The sequence below is a fragment of the Hyla sarda genome, chromosome 5 (genome assembly GCF_029499605.1).
Source record: "Hyla sarda isolate aHylSar1 chromosome 5, aHylSar1.hap1, whole genome shotgun sequence".
Taxonomy (NCBI): Eukaryota; Metazoa; Chordata; class Amphibia; order Anura; family Hylidae; genus Hyla; species Hyla sarda.
Window position 1 is genome coordinate 271,395,683 of NC_079193.1, and position 14,565 is coordinate 271,410,247.

Consider the following 14,565-nt stretch of genomic DNA (forward strand, 5'->3'; position numbering starts at 1 on the left):
CCTCCATAGACAAACATTGGTAGGATTGTGGGTTTTGCGGAGGTGCTTCATGACTTTAAAGGGGTTATCCAGGAAAAAACTTTTTTTATATATATATATATATATATATATATATCAACTGGCTCCAGAAAGTTAAACAGATTTGTAAATTACTTCTATTAAAAAATCTTAATCCTTTCAGTACTTATTAGCTTCTGAAGTTTAGGTTGTTCTTTTCTGTCTAAGTGATCTCTGATGACACTTGTCTCGGGAACTGCCCAGTTTAGAAGAGGTTTGCTATGGGAATTTTCTTCTAAACTGGGCAGTTCCTGAGACACGTGTCATCAGAGATTACTTAGACAGAAAAGAACAACCTTAACTTCAGAAGCTCATAAGTACTGAAAGGATTACGATTTTTTAATAGAAGTAATTTACAAATCTGTTTAACTTTCTGGAGCCAGTTGATATATATAAAAAAGTTTTTTCCTGGAATACCCCTTTAAGCAAGGCGCAGTTATAAGATGCCACCCTCAGTTTATGAATTTTCTGATCTATAGGGTCTGCTCCAGTTGGCTGGAGGTGCTATAATTGTGAATTGGACATGTAACAGCATCTCAGCCATGAAGCACTAGACCAGTGGTCTTCAACCTATAGACCTCTAGATGTTGCAAAACTACAACTCCCAGCATGCCCGGACAGCCGTTGGCTGTCCGGGCATGCTGGGAGTTGTAGTTTTGCAACATCTGGAGGTCCGCAGGTTGGAGAGCACTGCACTAGACCATTCAAACTCACAGAGAAGAGCTGGAAAGTGTTGAGTCTGTGGTGTATGAAAATCATTACTATGTACCTTATTAATACTATTTACAAAACACATACAATGCAACAAATGCAAAAACAAAGAAATGCACAACTATCTATAAAAAGGATCCAGCTAGGCTTTCACTGTTATAGTTTAGTATATCTATCTGAACCACTCTATGGGAACAATACTATAATTCTTTGCAATCTAAAAAAGATCACTAAGAATGTTTCTTTATTACTAATATAAAAAAGGAGGACTTTATTACTAACTAGCTGAGTACCCGGCGTTGCCCGGTTTTTCCTTCCTAATCCTTGTTGTGGAGGAAAATCAACAGACAAAACTTTTGACTTTATATTCCTTCCTCATATATTGTTATCATATCCCAACTCCATATCTCGTCCTCATATCCCGACCTCCTATCTCGTCCTCCTATCCTGTCCTCCTATCCCGTCCTCCTTTCCCGTCCTCATATCTCGACCTCCTATCTCGACCTCCTATCCTGACCTCCTATCCTGACCTCCTATCCCATCCTCATATCCCATCCTCCTATCCCGTCCTCCTATCTCGATCTCCTATCTCGACCTCCTATCCCGACCTCCTATCTCGACCTCCTATCCCAACCTCCTATCCCGTCCTCCTTTCCCATCCTCATATCTCGACCTCCTATCTCGACCTCATATCCCGACCTCCTATCCTGACTTCCTATCCCATCCTCATATACCATCCTCCTATTCCGTCCTCCTATCTCGATCTCCTATCTCGACCTCCTATCTCGACCTCCTATCCCAACCTCCTATCCCGTCCTCATATCTCGACCTCCTATCTCGACCTCCTATCCCGACCTCCTATCCCGACCTCCTATCCCGTCCTCCTATCCCAACCTCCTATCCCGACCTCCTATCCCATCCTCATATCCCATCCTCATATCCCGACCCGTAATATGTGTACCAGTTATTGAAATATCTCCAGCCGTACGGAAGTTATGTGGGAACATACATTTCCCATTGATTTGCATGGGACTTTAAACAAAAACCCCGACCCTCACAAATGACAGTAGTTAAGGGTTAAATTAACTATCCTATATTTTAAGTGGACATATAAGTAACATGTGACCAAGTATTATCGAAAAATATCTCCAGCCGTGTGGAAGTTATTCAGTAACATATATTTCCCATAGACTTGTATGGGACTTTAAACAAAAAACCCTACCCTGGCAAATGGGGGTGAGTAAGGGTTAAATTACCTATCCTATGTTTGTTGTTGACATATAAGTAACGTGTGCCAAGTTTCATGTTAATATCTTTAGCCGTTTGGATGTGATTGTGGGACACACATACATACATACATACACACATACACACACACACACACGTTGAGTTTTATATATATATATATATATATATATATATATATATATATATATATATATAGATATCAATAATGATGTGACTTTATTACTAATATCAATAATGATGTGTGTTTATGTACATTTATCACATGTGCAATAAGCCTAGGACCCCTTTACTTGTTGTTATTAAATACAGATGCCAAGGAAATTGCCTATATAGAAGAGAAAAAATTTATTTGAACAATGTATAAATGAAACACAAACATCAATATCTGAATAGCGTCCACACAACCCTGCCTGTCTACATGTGCTTAGAAAAGTAGAGTAAGCTCTGGTTTAAATCTTAGAGCTTTCTGGTGAACTGAAGTTAGAATTATTGGTTCCTATACACACCTTATTTTTCCCGATCACATGGTCTCAGTGTCAAGTGTAGAGTTTAGTTTTTGAGTTTGGTCTCAAATTCAGTTTGTTGTCAAGGCTTACCAGGGTTGTGTGAAACTTAGCCAATTTCCTACAGAGACCATGTGTACCAGCTATGCCCTGGCTTAAAGGACATCTTTTCTTGCGGCCACTAGCCACTAGCTTCTTCTACTTTCTAGTCTGAGGGGATAATGCTGAGCAAAATCTGCTGTGCAGCACGTTTTCTCCTATGAGCGGACACACAGAGTAGTGGGCCTTTGTGCCAACCTGACTGTGACGCGCCCTGTGTATCTGCTCTTAGGAGAATGCGCAGCATAAGTCTCGCTGCTCCGTGTACGCTATGTGTGACCCTGCCATGAAAAGACAAAACTTGAATTTCCTAATGACATCTGTTTACAGGGACGTGCACACATAGACTCAAAAGGGTCTGGAGCCCCTGCCCTTTTAAAGCACCTGCCCTATGATGCCCTCACTGGATGGGACCTCCGTGGAATGATGTGGTTCTTATTCAGCTGACATGACTGTCGGAGGTCCCTTATCACAGGAATTGTGTTGTATTAACATATGTAAGGTTTTTACAAACTTTTTTTTTTTATAATGAGAAGTGCCCTTTTTTCTACTTGAGCCCCTGCCCCCAAAAATGTCTATTCACGTCCCTGTATGTTTAACATACTGTACATTAGTGAAATCCTAGCCCCTGTATGGGCCCTTGAAATAAAGATCTCACAATATCATCTGATTTTTTCTGCAGTCCTAACAAACAGAAATATCTGGGAGACCCCAATGACATTAGATTTCTGGTGGATCCCTGAGTATCCTGCATTCTTTTATTGGGCTGGGAAGGGGCTCAAAGCATTATCAAAAATATGTTCATATTATGCTTAAGTAAAATGTACCTTACTATAAAGGATATATAGTTACATATATTATTAGTATTAAAGGGTACCTTTCATCAAAAAAACTTTTGATATATTATAGATTAATGTATGCAGAATAAATTTACAATAGCATGTTATTAAAAAATATGCTTCTTTCTATTTAATTTTCCACTTTGAAAAAATGACCACTAGGGGTCTCCCTACCAGTCCTTTTTTATAGATTTCAGACTCATGCTGGCGTCCTAAATCCCAGACTGCTGCTGGGACACAGGCAAGCACAGCACTGCCCCCTGGCAGGGAGCAGTGCTGAGTTTGTCTGTGTTCTGGCTGCAGTTTGAGATTTAGGACTCCTGCATGAGTCTGAAATCTATGAAAAAGGACTGGTAGGGAGACCCCTAGTGGTCATTTTTCAAAGTGGAAAATTAAATAGAACGAAGCATATTTTTTAATAACATGCTATTGGAAAGTTATTCTGCATACATTAATCTATAATATATCAAAAGTTTTTTTGATGAAAGGTACCTTTAAGTTTATTTTTCATTTTTTTCTCTCTTTTCAGCTCTGGGTCTGTGTGGATAAACGTTAGATTTGAAGCTTTCATTATTTATTTTTTTGAACAGGACGGAGCGACTCCACTTTTTCTTGCAGCCCAGGGAGGCTTTGTGGATGTAGTTCGATTATTGCTGACGTATGGGGCCAAGGCAAACCAACCCCGACAGGTGACTGTATGCCTTAACTTCTTCTTTGTCCTTCCTTTGTAGCCAGTATAACCGGCTTAGACTGTGTACTTTTCAACTCCACTCTCCCTCACCTCTTAGAAGTTTAATGTTTGACAAAGAAATGAGGTTTCTGTGTCAGCTACAATATAAAGATAGATTTATGAACTAGTTCCGAGAATATAGATTGTTTAAGCAGACCAAAGAGCAGCTCTCCATTATACTTAGTGAGATAATGGAATTTTACTGCTTAAAGTAAATGCAGCATCTGGTTTCCTACAGTTATTTCAAGAAATCATTTTTTCTATAATTTTTCTATTAAATGGTTACTGTTACCCATAGATTACTTTTAAAATTTTATACACATTTTGAAATTATGTTTCAATAATATTATGTTTACTGCACCATTAGACGGTTACATATGCATGATGAGCATTTATGCAGTATGCAATGGCCTGGCTATCCTCCCAAAAAAAACAAAAAAAAACATATACATTTAGAAATGGAGCATTGTAATTTTTAGACTATGTTTGATCTATAGAAATCAATGTATCAGCAGGTCCTCTGCAATATCGTATATACTCGAGTATAAGCCGAGTTTTTCACCACGATTTTTCGTGCTGAAAACGCCCCCCTCGGCTTATACCCGAGTGAACAAAAAAACTTTTCTGGCTTAGCTGTGAGGGGATGTCCCGGCTGTCCATCTCCGCCTGGCAATCTCTTCTCAGTGGTCTTCAACCTGCGGACCTCCAGATGTTGCAAAACTACAACTCCCAGCATGCTCGGACAGCCTTCGGCTGTCCGGGCATGCTGGGAGTTGTAGTTTTGAAACATCTGGAGGTCCGCAGGTTGAAGACCACTGCGGCCTTCTTCATCATCCAGACCCCCCCCCCTGTTGTTTTCTACTCACCTCCCCTTAGTGGGGAGGAAGGGTGAGCTGGTCCGCGCCGTCCATATTCGACCACCTATGCTGCAGGGACCGTCCGGTGGGGAGGGTTAGTCGTTCCGGGCTGTCCATCTTCACCTGGAGGCCCTCTTCTCCGCTCCGGGCCGGCCCCGAACTAGTGACGCTTCCTTGACGCAACCGCGCAGGGACGTCACGGATGTCTGCTGCGCACGGACGTCCCTGCGCGTCGTCGTCAAGGCAGCATCACTAGTCCGGGGCCGACCCGAAGTGGAGAAGAGGGCCTCCAGGTGAAGATGGACAGCCCGGAACGACTAACCCTCCCCACCGGACGGTCCCTGCAGCATAGATGGCCCAGACCAGCTCACCCTTCCTTCCCACCGAGGGGAGGTGAGTAGAAAACAAAAGGGGGGTTTGGATGATGACTCTCCGGGCATGCTGGGAGTTGTAGTTTTGCAACATCTGGAGGTCCGCAGGTTGAAGACCACTGAGAAGGGATTGACAGGCGATGATGAATGGGGGGGGATGATGACGAGGGTGATGATGACGGGGGTGATGATGATGGGGGTGATGATGACGGGGTCTGGATGATGACGGGGGGATGATGACATGGGGGATGATGTATTTCACACCCTAGGCTTATAGTCGAGTCAATAACTTTTCCTGGGTTTTTGGGGTGAAATTAGGGGTCTCGGCTTATATTAGGGATGGCTTATACTCGAGTATATACGGTATGCTGGCATACTGGTTTGCTTACATATACCACAAAAATAAGGTTATATGCCTCAGTACACTTTCAAAAAGCTGTTTTATTCCCATTTAATTGTCATAAATTAAATTGGAAACATCTGTCAATTTAAAGGATGTTCTTGGTCCATTTTCAGCACACAGAGGAGGTTGTAGTACAAACTAGCTGGAAATAATAGTCCCTTGGGTATGTAAATGGTTAAGTCACTTGGCAGGGTGGTGTAACTAACTTGATGATCCTCTGTGAGCTCAAGCAATCTTTTGTCCTGCTCCATTCCTCAGCTCTATTCTTCATTTCTCTCTACTATCTCCTTATCTCCCCCCTGGCTGTAAGTCTCAGTAAATCTATATAGAATTTGAATGAACATAATGAATATACCACAATTGCATCAGCATTTTTTGTATTCTCACAATTTAAAGCTTTTCCCTCTACATAGGATAGATGATAAATAGGTGATCAATAGGGTTCTACTGCTTGGACAGAGGAGAAATGTTCCCTGCAATTAAAGGTTCTCCATTCATTCTCTATTTAGCAGTGCTTGACATGTTTTGGCTGCTTAACTTTGCTGAGCGCCACTCTATAGAGAATTAATGGTTAATTAGCTGTGCATACATGGTTTATTCCTTTCATTATATGGGACTTTTCTTCTCCATTTTGGTAATCGTCGGGGAGCCCAGTGATTGGACCCCCACCATTCACCTAGTTATCCCCTATCCTATGGATAGGGTAAACTTTACATTGTAAAAATATCCCTTTAACACTTTTTAAGTTATAGTTTTATGTATCTATTTGCCTATTGTGACTTTACATCACAAGTGAGAAGATCATTACGTTCTTACCATCTGCAGTTATATTGCAATTAGATTGCATTTATATATTGTAGTTCCGGTTTTCAAACAATATACTTTTGTACAGTGGCGTTGCTAGGGTTGGTGTCACCCGGTGCGGTAGAAAATGGTGTCACCCCCATACCTACCCCCTCCCCCCAGTAAGTTTTTATCCTGTTGTGACAGACACCACTGGTGTAGCGCATTGTGAGAAATTCCAGTATAATAATCAGATATACCAGTTGCCACAGAATAGGAAAGTGTTAAAGAAGTTTTCACCATTGAAATATACAGCTCCCAGAATTACTTAAAGGGGTACTCCACTGGAAAACATTTACTTTTATATCAACTGGTGCCAGAAAGTTAAGCAGATTTTTTAATTACTTCTATTTAAAATCTTAATACTTACAGTACTTATAAGCTGGTGTATGCTCCACAGGAAGTTGTGTAGTTCTTTCCAGTCTGACCACAGTGCTATTTGCTGACACCTCTGTCCATGTCAGGAACTGTCCAGAGCAGGATAGGTTTGCTATGGGGATTTGCTCCTACTATGGACAGTTCTTGACATGGACAGAGGTGTCAGCACAGAGCACTGTGGTCAGACAGAAAATAAATTAAAAAAGAAAATAACTTCCTGTGAATCGCTTATACAGCAGCTAATAAGTACTGGAAGGATTAAGATTTTTAAATAGAAGTAATTTACAAATCTGTTTAACTTTGTAGCACCAGCTGATTAAAACATTTTTTTTTCCAGTAGAGTACCCCTATATGCAGTGGTGAGGTTATGCTGGGAGTTGTAGTTTCACTGACCTAACTGTAGAACGGACAAGTGACTACAGCTCTGATAGGACATAGAGAGGAGAATGTACATTGATATCAGTGACTACAGGTGACGTCTTCTCTATAGTCTTCCCTTATCTAATTCAGATGGTACATACCGCCAGGACATGTTCCAGCTAAAACTTCTCTCTGCAGAATGTGACGCCCAGACGTCTCCTCACTATGTCAGCGCATTCTCATCCTCTATATGAAAACAATTATTATTATAAACCTGACAGACACTGTATCCTCTAAATATAATACTACTATACACTATACTCTTTGATTATAAACCTTCCATACACCATACCCACTGAATATAATAATACCACACACTGTACATTCTGAATATAATACCATCACATACTGTACACTCTGAATATAAATCTGCCACATACTGTACCCCTGAATATAATACTATCACATACTGTACCCTCTGAATATAATACTACCACACACTGTACATTCTGAATATTATACCAACACATACTGTACACTCTGAATATAAATCTGCCACATACTGTACCCCTGAATATAATACTATCACATACTGTACCCTCTGAATATAAATCTGCCACATACTGTACCCCTGAATATAATACTATCACATACTGTACACTCTGAATATAAATCTGCCACATACTGTACCCCTGCATATAATACCGCCATACACTGTACCCTCTGAATATAATACTACCACACACTGTACATTCTGAATATAATACCAACACATACTGTACCCTCTGAATATAAATCTGCCACATACTGTACCCCTGAATATAATACCGCCACACACTATACCCTCTGAATATAATACTACCACAAACTGCGCCCTCTGAATATAATACTACCACAAACTGCGCCCTCTGAAAATAAATCTGCCACATACTGTACCCTCTGTATATAAATCTGCCACATACTGTACCCTCTGAATATAAATCTGCCACATACTGTACCCTCTGAATATAAATCTGCCACATACTGTACCCCTGAATATAAATCTGCCACATACTGTACCCTCTGAATATAATACTACCACCCACTGCACCCTCTGAATATAATACTTCGAGATGAGCAAACTACAGTAAATTCAACTCGTCACAAACTTCTCTGCTCGGCAGTTGATGACTTTTCCTGCATAAATTAGTTCAGCTTTCAGGTGCTCCCGTGGGCTGGAAAAGGTGGATACAGACCTAGGAGTCTCTTTCCTAGGACTGTATCCACCTTTTTCAGCCCACCGGAGCACCTGAAGGCTGAACTAATTTACGCAGGATAAGTCATCAACTGCCGAGCCGAGAAGTTCATGACGAATCGAATTTACTGTAAGTTCGCTCATCTCTAATAATACTACCACAAACTGCACCCTCTGAATATAATACTACCACAAACTGCGCCCTCTGAATATAACGTTGCCATACAGTGCACCCTCTGAATATAATACTACCACCCACTGCGCCCTCTGAATATAACGTTGCCATACAGTGCACCGTCTGAATATAATACCACAACCAAAGTAACACCCCTCAACATCCGTTAGCTGATGCTATTACCACGGGAGGGGGGTATTGGTGGTGTTGCTAGTGGATGATGGGGGTGCTACTACTGGGGAGGTGTTGCTGGAGGATGATGAGGGTGCTACTGGCCATCCCCCCTGGCAGTATCACCCCCATCATCCATCGGCAGGATCATCCTCCTGGCAGGAGCACCTCCATCATCCACCATCAGGATATGTTGATGGAGGTGCTGCTGGGGGGGGGGGGGTGTTGCTGGTGGATGATGAGGGTGCTACTGCCAGGGGGGGAGCATTAGGTAGGCAGCAGTGCCCCCACATTAGGTAGGTCGCAGTTTCCCCACATTAGGTAGCATCTATTCCCCACATTAGGCAGCATAGATTCCCCACATTTGGTACCAGTTCCCCCACATTAGGTAGGTACCAGTTACCCCACATTAGGTAGCAATTTCCCCACATTAGGTAGCACAGATTCCCCACATTAGGTAGCATAGACTCCCCACATTTGGTAGCACAGATTCCCCACATTAGGTAGCATAGACTCCCCACATTTGGTAGCACAGATTCCCCACATTAGGTAGCAATTTCCCCACATTAGCTAGCACAGATTCCCCACATAAGGTAGCATAGACTCCCCACATTTGGTAGCACAGATTCCCCACATTAGGTAGCATAGACTCCCCACATTTGGTAGCACAGATTCCCCACATTAGGTAGCATAGACTCCCCACATTTGGTAGTAGTTTCCCCACATTAGGCCGCAGGTCCCCTTGCAGGTTCCCCACAATGGGTCAGAGTTTCCCCACAATAGATCGCTGGTTATACCCCCCCCCCCTCCCCCCCCCCACACACACACACAAAAAAAAAAAAAACACATACAACACAGAGAGACAAACACACACACACACACACAGTCAGAGAGACACACACTCACAGACAGACAGACACACACACAGAGTCACACAGTCACACACACACAGAGTCGCACAAACACACACACACAGAGTCACACACACACTCAGAGAGTGACACAAACACACACAGTCACATACACACAGTCACACACAAGCATAGATAGAGACAGAGAGACAGACATACAAACTCACCCATCCAGCGCAGCGCTCCTTCTCACCGGGCGCCGTGCGAGTGACGTAACTCCTGCGTCCTCCTGCGCGGCCATGCGGTGTGACGTCAGGCCGGCGCAGACGTGGGAGCGGAGGACGGGCACAGTACTGGTGAAGGTGAGGGGGGGTGTGATGACGGTCGGGCGCACAGTGAAGGTGAAAGAGGGGGTTTGCTGACGGACGGGCGCACCGCACACACAGCGGGCGGGGGGGGTTGGGTGCTGACGGATGCGAGGCCGGTCGGGCACAGGTTAGGGGGGTGTCTGTGTAGCTGGGGAGGGGGAGGGGAGGGGAGGGGTGCTGCGGAGCGTCTTGGTGTCACCCCATTGGGTTGGTGTCACCCGATGCGGGCCGCACCCCCCGCACCCGGGTCGCAACGCCACTGCTTTTGTAAAGACAAATAAAAAAGCCTCATTCAGACTTGCCTGGGTGCCATTAGTAGCATGTGTCTTCTACTGCAGTGGTTCTCAACCTTTTTTGCCTGGGTACCCCTTGACAGCCCATTCCCAAAATTTGTACCTCCATATAAGAGATATTTTGTAATGATTATAGTTAGAGATGAGCGAACTTACAGTAAATTCGATTCGTCACAAACTTCTCGGCTCAGCAGTTGATGACTTATCCTGCGTAAATTAGTTCAGCCTTCAGGTGCTCCGGTGGGCTGGAAAAGGTGGATACATTCCTAGGAAAGAGTCTCCAGCCCACTGGAGCACCTGAAACCTGAACTAATTTATGCAGGAAAAGTCATCAACTGTCGAGCCGAGAAGTTCGTGACGAATCGAATTTACTGTAAGTTCGCTCATCTCTAATTATAGTATAATTCATATGCTTTACTTTCCTCTCTAACAGGCCCCCTGTTCCTCTCCCTGTCTCCCCAGTTCCCCTATTTACAGGTGACATCTTCTCTAACCGGAGTTGTTTTCTTTTCTTCACTATCTGGCCTAGACCGCCATTGAGATTTCTCCCATACAAGACTTCTCCACAGAACCAGCAAAACAAACATTGTAGGCTTCTTTCTGCAGTACAATACCCACCTATTTACAAACTCCCCATGTTTGTCATACACAGTAATAGTACCCGCTTTGCGTCCCCATTAATATATCTGTAGGCCCCCAAACTGCCCACATATATATATAATTGTAGGCCACCATACTGTCCCACTTTGGTGCTCCACTGCTCCTCTGGTCTGGGGAAATATTGCTATGGCTGATAGCAGTAGGTCCCCAGTCTGCAGGGGCAGGTACCAACAAAGCTAATGGTAGTTACTGCCCACAGCAGCCCAGTGCCCACGCTTTCCCTTTGCTGTCCTCCTCCTCCGCTCCTCGGTGCAGTGACATCAGCCTACCATTTCCTTCAACGTGGTCCAGATCAGTAACCAGTGGCTGTGGCTGCCATTACTGATTTTTTTTCACATACCCCCTGGAGAACTGCTATGTACCCCTGGGGGTACTTATACACCAGGTTGAGAACCACTGTTCTACTACATTGGCTACTAGTTACATATAGTAGTTTTAAACAGGACTGGAATAAAGTCCTTTTGCACAACATACCACAAACCTTTGCATTCTCTTAAAAAACAGTTTTAAGCTGTGTTTTGCAGGGTGTCTTTGGTCTCAGTACAATAATTCTACCATACCTTTGGATAAGACCTAACAATAATATCATAGTGAGCTACAGTAGCTGCATGATACAAACCATAGTAAAGTACATATCGCCATCTGGTGGTAATTTCAAAGTATCACTTTATAAATGTTTTTTATTCAACACAGCTTGTTACGCATCTTGATACTTTTTGTGCAAAACATTACTTTGTTCATGTAGGGGCACAACACACTTGGTTGTAACAAATTACTAAGTGGTTCAAAAATGTTATGGTTACAGTCTATGGAAAAGGTACACAGCTTGTTGGTTTCCCTCTCTTGAAAAGCAGAGCAGTTGCATTGGCTATGTAATGTATTTTGCTAGGCCTTAGATCAGATATATATATATATATATATATATATATATATATATATATATATATATATATATAATTGCACTACTAAATTGCATTACTTTTCCTTAATAAACAACAGACTATACATAAGCCAGTATTCCCCCTCCCCTACAGTGATAGATGTCATCTCTCTACCGTTTATAAAGACATTATAAGTGATTACAGTGCATTTACTTGCAGGGATTCACTGGTGATGTCTTTCTCTTTCGCGTATTCATCTGACCCAGACAGTCAGCACTCTCCTTCCATTTCCCCATGTATATTGACTCAAACGGCAATAATGCACCCTTGGTTTCCCCAGCAGTAAAGTGGTTTGGGGGGTATGGGTAGGTGTGTCTCCCCTGTAGATTGGTAGGGGGCAAGAGTAATTAGATAGTTCCCCAAGTATCTATTTTCCACCATTAGGTAGATGCCACCAGTATGTAGCTTCCCCCATACACAGGCCCTTAGTAGCAAGTTCCCCTCTGTAGATAGCCCCAGTAGGTAGCCCAGCAGTGGGTAGGTTCCCCCTATTGATAGCCCCCAAGTAGGTACATTCCCCCTGTAGATAGCCACCAAGTAGTTAGGTTCCCCCTGTATATAAGCTACCAATCAAAAAAACATACAGTCACTAGTGCTCCTCTATTTTTATGGCCGCAGACAGCCTTATGCCTTTAGCATGAATGCACATGCATAGGATAAGTGATTTCATACTATCAGCTGAAGATGACACAACAAAAATGGATGACATTTTTTTTTACATACAAACATAATATAGAAAAGAGTGCAACTTCAGAATGACTATGCAAGTGTTTCAAAATGAAGAAACTGCAAAGTGCAATGTGCTGCAGCCACACTAGTACAATGTAAGCTATGGGAAATATTCAAAAGTGCAAACAAATAGCTATACCAACCAAGGGATGTTTTGCTGGTACTAGAGATTTCAGGATTCCACCACCCCAACATGTGTTTTGGTCTGGGGACCCCTGGAGTTAGATTTTATATACCATTCAGATATTGTCACGATGCCGGCTGGCAGGAGGTGGATCCTCTGTGCCAGAGAGGGATTGGCGTGGACCGTGCTAGTGGACCGGTTCTAAGTCACTACTGGTTTTCACCAGAGCCCGCCGCAAAGCGGGATGGTCTTGCTGCGGCGGTAGTGACCAGGTCGTATCCACTAGCAACGGCTCAACCTCTCTGACTGCTGAAGATAGGCGCGGTACAAGGGAGTAGACAGAAGCAAGGTCGGACGTAGCAGAAGGTCGGGGCAGGCAGCAAGGATCGTAGTCAGGGGCAACGGCAGGAGGTCTGGAACACAGGCTAGGAACACACAAGGAAACGCTTTCACTGGCACAATGGCAACAAGATCCGGCGAGGGAGTGCAGGGGAAGTGAGGTATACATAGGGAGTGCACAGGTGAACACACTAATTAGAACCACTTGCGCCAATCAGCGGCGCAGTGGCCCTTTAAATCGCAGAGACCCGGCGCGCGCGCGCCCTAGGGAGCGGGGCCGCGCGCGCCGGGACAGGACCGACGGAGAGCGAGTCAGGTACGGGAGCCGGGGTGCGCATTGCGAGCGGGCGCCACCCGCATCGCGAATCGCATCCCGGCTGGAGGCGGTATCGCAGCGCACCGGGTCAGTGGATCTGACCGGAGCGCTGCAGTAGCGAGAGTGTAGCGAGCGCTCCGGGGAGGAGCGGGGACCCGGAGCGCTCGGCGTAACAGTACCCCCCCCCCCTTGGGTCTCCCCCTCTTCTTAGAGCCTGAGAACCTGAGGAGCAGACTTTTGTCTAGGATATTGTCCTCAGGTTCCCAGGATCTCTCTTCAGGACCACAACCCTCCCAATCGACCAAAAAAAAAGTTTTCCCTCTGACCTTCTTGGAGGCCAGTATCTCCTTTACGGAGAAGATGTCCGAGGAGCCGGAAACAGGAGTGGGAGAAACAAGTTTGGGAGAGAAACGGTTGATGATGAGTGGTTTAAGAAGAGAAACGTGAAAGGCATTAGGAATACGAAGAGAAGGAGGAAGAAGAAGTTTGTAAGAGACAGGATTAATCTGGCACAAAATTTTGAAAGGACCAAGATAGCGTGGTCCCAATTTGTAGCTAGGGACACGGAAGCGGACATATTTAGCGGAGAGCCATACCTTGTCTCCAGGAGAAAAAATGGGGGGAGCTCTTCTTTTCTTATCAGCAAACTTCTTCATGCGTGATGAAGCCTGTAAGAGAGAATTTTGGGTCTCTTTCCATATGGTGGAAAGATCACAAGATATTTCATCCACAGCGGGCAAACCAGAGGGCAAGGGAGTAGGGAGGGGGGGAAGAGGGTGACGGCCGTACACCACGAAAAATGGGGATTTGGAGGAAGATTCAGAGACTCTGAAGTTATACGAGAATTCGGCCCATGGTAGAAGATCTGCCCAGTCATCCTGGAGGGAGGAAACAAAATGCCGTAAATAATCACCCAGGACCTGGTTAATTCTTTCTACTTGCCCATTGGATTGAGGATGATAGGC

At 44.1% G+C, this 14,565-nt stretch overlaps 1 protein-coding gene across 5 annotated transcripts in view; it reads left to right on the forward strand.

Moving 5' to 3' along the window:
• The window catches only part of ANKRD29 (ankyrin repeat domain 29), a 101,719-nt gene that overhangs the window by 45,711 nt on the left and 41,443 nt on the right, over positions 1-14,565 (forward strand). For all 5 annotated transcript variants that reach the window (XM_056521751.1, XM_056521750.1, XM_056521747.1 and 2 more), the window contains one exon: positions 4,048-4,146. In XM_056521751.1, coding sequence (XP_056377726.1) covers positions 4,048-4,146 — 99 coding nt within the window. The remainder of the gene's footprint in view (positions 1-4,047; positions 4,147-14,565) is intronic.